The sequence below is a fragment of the Crinia signifera genome, chromosome 3 (assembly GCF_055691185.1).
Source record: "Crinia signifera chromosome 3, ASM5569118v1, whole genome shotgun sequence".
Classification (NCBI taxonomy): Eukaryota; Metazoa; Chordata; class Amphibia; order Anura; family Myobatrachidae; genus Crinia; species Crinia signifera.
Genome location: NC_139219.1, coordinates 45,518,243 through 45,523,045, shown reverse-complemented (window position 1 = coordinate 45,523,045; position 4,803 = coordinate 45,518,243). Strand labels below are relative to the sequence as shown.

Sequence of the window (4,803 nt, the reverse complement as noted above, 5' to 3'; positions counted from 1 at the left end):
ACAGATCTCACACAGAAGGAGTTTATTGAGTGGATACAATTTGTCTAGTTTATTAGCTTTATTATTTTAACAGTTACATTTGGATTACAAATACTTTGTGTCTAATCCACACTTCAAGAAGATACAGTTTATTAATATCCTTATATTGTGAGGAATTGCCAGCATTCAAGAAAAGGAACATCGATATTGACCCGTCAGGTGTAAAGTTGGCTACTGCTGATGATACCTATAGCGAAACCCGGTGAAACCGCCTGGGGAAGCTAGGTAATGACACTACTGAAATACTGAGCTGTTCAGGGAACACATCGCAGGACCATAGGGTAGCCGACGCTAAAGGCAGTCATCACATAAATTAAGAAGAGACAGCTTATTATAACGATAATTTCTCATCCACCAGTGGGGATACCTTAATACCAGCACCTGGATACTATTAGTAGCTACAGGGAAAGCCAGTTATATAAATACAAGGATTACTATAGGAACAGAATTTCGTCGAAGTGACTTGGTGGAATTACGCCACAGAGCTAAACCCGGTTCTCCACGAGCCAGGGGACGCTCTTCCTAGACCGCGTCCATATAGGGGCTATACCGAATAAAAGTGATTCATGGTCTTTAAGGCATTGTCTACTTATCCAAGTCTTTAGGGGTATGGCATAGCAAGTGACATATCTGACCTGCAATTGTAGTCGGATCATTAATTACCACACTGAGGAACCTTCACCATACTCACCCTTGTTCATACCTGTAGGGATAATAGGGACTTGATTACCGACTTTTCTACCGGAGGTAGTAGGGTGATCACCTGTAATTGAAATAAGGCGCTTTGTCATGTAAAGTATAGAAGTGTTAAGAAAAACATAGTTAAGATTGTTACTAAAAAACATGGTTATCGTATAACATCTATGTTAAGGTGTACGGGCATATATAGTACCGGAGGATATAAGTTATTGGTATACTTCTGGCCATATTAATAGGAGTAAGGTACATACCGAAGCCCGGTCCAGTTCAATATTTCTGAGTATTGTGAGTGTTAGAGTAATAGTTCTTTAGTGATAGAAAATATTGTTATTACTCAACTGTATTGTGTAAGGTACACTGTTGTATGCATTACCTACCTATGTGTAAATAAATTGTTTAAATGGTAAATCCCACTGACCATTATTCCGGGTGATTCCCCAAGCTCACCCCGATAGTCGTCAACGACTATATATATATATATATAAGTGATTGGTGGGCGGTACCACCGACCTTGCTTGGGGTGGAGGCACTACCTAACAAGATTGCGGAAAACAGCGTTACATCTGGAGGCACTGCTGAGATTCGAACTCAGGATCTCCTGTTTACCAACATGGAACATCTAACTTCCCAAGAACTCCAGGAGTGGATGCAGCTCCATGGATTATTTGTGGGCTGTAGTTTTGCTATGGTGGGAAAGTTTGACAACCTGTCTGACGAAGAAATTCTGGAAGAAGTTGATAGATTGTATGGAGTACGTCGACCCAAATTGGTCGATAAAAAATCCAGAGTTGGCGAAGGAGAGGTGTGGGCAGTATTGATTACTAACCTTAACAAATTGGATTCTACGTTAATACCAGCTCAGATTATAACCTCCCAGTCACCCACGCAACGGTGGAAGATTATCTGGCCGGAATGTGCGGGAGAGGAACAGAGAGAGATACAACTGGAAAGTTATGCTACCCATGCTGGAGATGGAGGAAGGGACAAGGACTCCCATACTAGTCCGCACTTAGATACTGATGCAACTCGGGAACCAGATCAAGACCCGTCGGTGGATAGAGTTATGGACCGAGTAGTCAGTCAGATGGAAAGGTGGCATTATGAGGGAGGATATAGGCGGTTACGCATATTTTCGGGATTGGTACCAGTTCCAACGGGAGAAGAAAATTATGAGGCATGGAGGGAAACTGCTACCCAGCATTCAGAAGAATGGCGATGCCCGGAGCATATAAAAAAACAACGCATCGTAGAGAGCCTTAGAGGGCCGGCCATGGGCATTATACAAGCTACCAGGAGGAGTAATAGTAATGCTACACTCAAAGATTATTTTGATGCCCTAGACTACTCCTTCGGAACGTTAGAGGATGTAGGAGATTTATTATCTAGACTTAATCACACATACCAAGAACCAAATGAGACTCTTACTAATTTCATCTATCGTCTAAATAAGATTCTGTATAAATTACTAGACAAAGGAGGAATTCAGGGGGCAGAAATGGATGAGAAAAGACTGAAGTACGTGTTGCGGGGAGCTTTGACATCCAACCCAGTGGCTCAACTACTTAGGTGTACTATCTCCAAAGACAAGGCCCCGACTCTGAGTGAGCTAATAAAAGAAGTGAAATTGGAAGAAGTGCAAATTGAAAACAGAGAAAAGACTCTCAAACGAGTCAAGGTGGTAATTCCAGCTACTGAAGTACCTTTAGCCTCTGACCGGTTATATAAGCTTATGGAAGAGCAAACGAAGAAATTAGATCAAATAATAGCCCTTCAGACTCCAGCTGCGCCTGGGATGACTGAAGCCCCTATGAATCGTGGAAGAGGATATAACCGAAGATCGGATGATAGAGGAAACTATACTTGTTATAGTTGTGGTCAACTGGGCCATCGTAGTTTCGAATGCCCCCAACGGGGAAGATATAGCCGACGAATGACTAATCCCGACTCCCGGGATTCTACACAGTCGGGAAACGTACAAGGGACGCCGATGACCCCCGCATCGACTCCCCACTCATAGATGTAACTTCAATGGGGAACACCCAGTGGTCTAATTTAATACACCCTGGTCTAGTTGGGGACGCCCCAATGGCTCCAGCGCTAATAAATGGACAGTATTGTAGAGTGTTATTGGACAGTGGGTCACAAGTCTCAATAATTTTTGAGGGATGGTACAATCATCATTTGTCAGACGTACCTTTGAACCCTATAGATGGACTAGTGATATGGGGATTGAGTCATCAAAAATACCCCTACTTGGGATATGTGACCACTCACATTCAGTTTATGGACAATACTGCAGAGTATCAAAACCCCGTGCCTTTTTTAGCCCTTGTATGTCCTGATCCTCCCTCCGGACAAGATGTTGTTTCTGTAATTGTGGGGACTAATTCACATTTATTCAAAACATTGTCTAAGTGGTGCCAAGACCAAGATAACATCATCTCACATTCGTCTGACCACGAGGCAAAATCTCTCAATTTCTTTGCGTCTCCCAAGGATATGGCCCCCTCCAGAACTGATGCGGTTGACCTTTCCGCCTTCAACCACCGAATATTGGCATGTTTCAATGGCAGCGATATCTCATATGACGATCGTGAACAACTCATCCGTGACATGAAAGTAATTGAATCAGTATATTCATTAAGCGATTGGGATTTAGGAACGGCCACCGGGGTGGAACACCGAATACGAATGACTGATGATACCCCATTTCGTGAAAGGTCAAGAAGATTGGCTCCGGCAGACTTCGACGATGTGCGCCTTCATTTAAAATTTCTCCTTGAAAATCAAGTAATAGCTGAATCCCAAAGTCCGTATGCATCTCCAATTGTGGTTGCACGGAAAAAGAACGGAGATATAAGACTGTGTATTGACTATCGAACTCTTAATAATAGAACTCTGGATGATCAGTACACAGTACCGAAAGTAGAAGAAGCGCTGGACTGCCTTCAGGGGAGCCAATGGTTTTCCGTGCTTGACCTACGGTCAGGATACTATCAAATACCCATGCATCCGGATGATTGTGCCAAGACAGCCTTTATTTGTCCGATCGGATTTTTTGAATTTCTTAAAATGCCACAAGGTATAAAGGGGGCCCCAGCCACTTTTCAACGGACGATGGAAAAAGTAATAGGGGATATGTGCTATCGTGAAGTACTTGTATACCTCGATGATGTCATAGTGTTCGGGAAGACCTTAGAAGAACACAATCGTCGATTAATGAAAGTACTGAAAAGATTACATCAAAAGGGATTGAAGCTGTCCATTGACAAGTGTAAACTGTGCCAGACCACCGTCAAATATCTGGGCCATGTAGTCAGCAGGGAGGGAGTATCCACTGACCCTGATAAGATCGCGGCCGTGAAGGAATGGCCTAAACCCACAACATTGAAAGAGTTACGTTCATTCTTGGGATTCAGTGGTTACTACAGGCGCTTTGTCCATCAATATTCTCAAATTGCTCGACCACTCACCGAACTTACCAAAGGGTATCCTCCGGTAGGGGCACCTCGGCAGGACCTGGGAAAGTATTATAAGCCACAAGAAGAGTTTGGCGAACGTTGGACAGCGGAGTGTGACAGCTCGTTTCAACAATTAAAGCATCAGTTGACGCACTCCCCCGTATTAGCATATGCCAATCCAGAATTACCCTATGAAGTTCATGTAGATGCCTCCATGGATGGAATAGGAGGGGTACTTTATCAATGGCAAGAGAAGGTTCTGCGACCCATAGCTTATGTTAGTCGGGGTCTTTCCAGTAGTGAGAAGAACTATGCGGTCCATAAATTGGAATTCCTGGCGCTAAAATGGGCAGTAGTGGAAAAATTCCATGATTATTTATACGGAGTTCGTTTCACAGTGCATACAGACAACAATCCCCTTACGTACATCAACTCCACGGCAAAACTGGATGCAACAGGGCATCGATGGTTGGCAGCTCTGTCCAACTACACCTTTGATTTGAAATATAAGCCTGGGATCAACAATACCGATGCCGATGCATTATCGCGAGTACCTCATTCCCGCAATATTAGTGAAAATGATGAATGGGTAGAAGTGCCGGCG

At 43.5% G+C, this 4,803-nt stretch overlaps 1 protein-coding gene across 1 annotated transcript; it reads left to right on the top strand.

The window, feature by feature from the left end:
• Positions 1–1,348: 1,348 nt before the first annotated feature.
• Positions 1,349–2,755, top strand: LOC146062862 (paraneoplastic antigen Ma2-like). The gene has a single exon (XM_083174870.1). It carries the CDS (start codon positions 1,349–1,351, stop codon positions 2,753–2,755), a length of 1,407 nt encoding a protein of 468 aa, XP_083030996.1.
• The last annotated feature ends 2,048 nt before the right edge of the window (positions 2,756–4,803 follow it).

Bases quoted from the DNA above. Each gene is read 5' to 3' on its own strand.
- LOC146062862 (XM_083174870.1), top strand. From the start codon at position 1,349: ATGGAACATCTAACTTCCCAAGAACTCCAGGAGTGGATGCAGCTCCAT.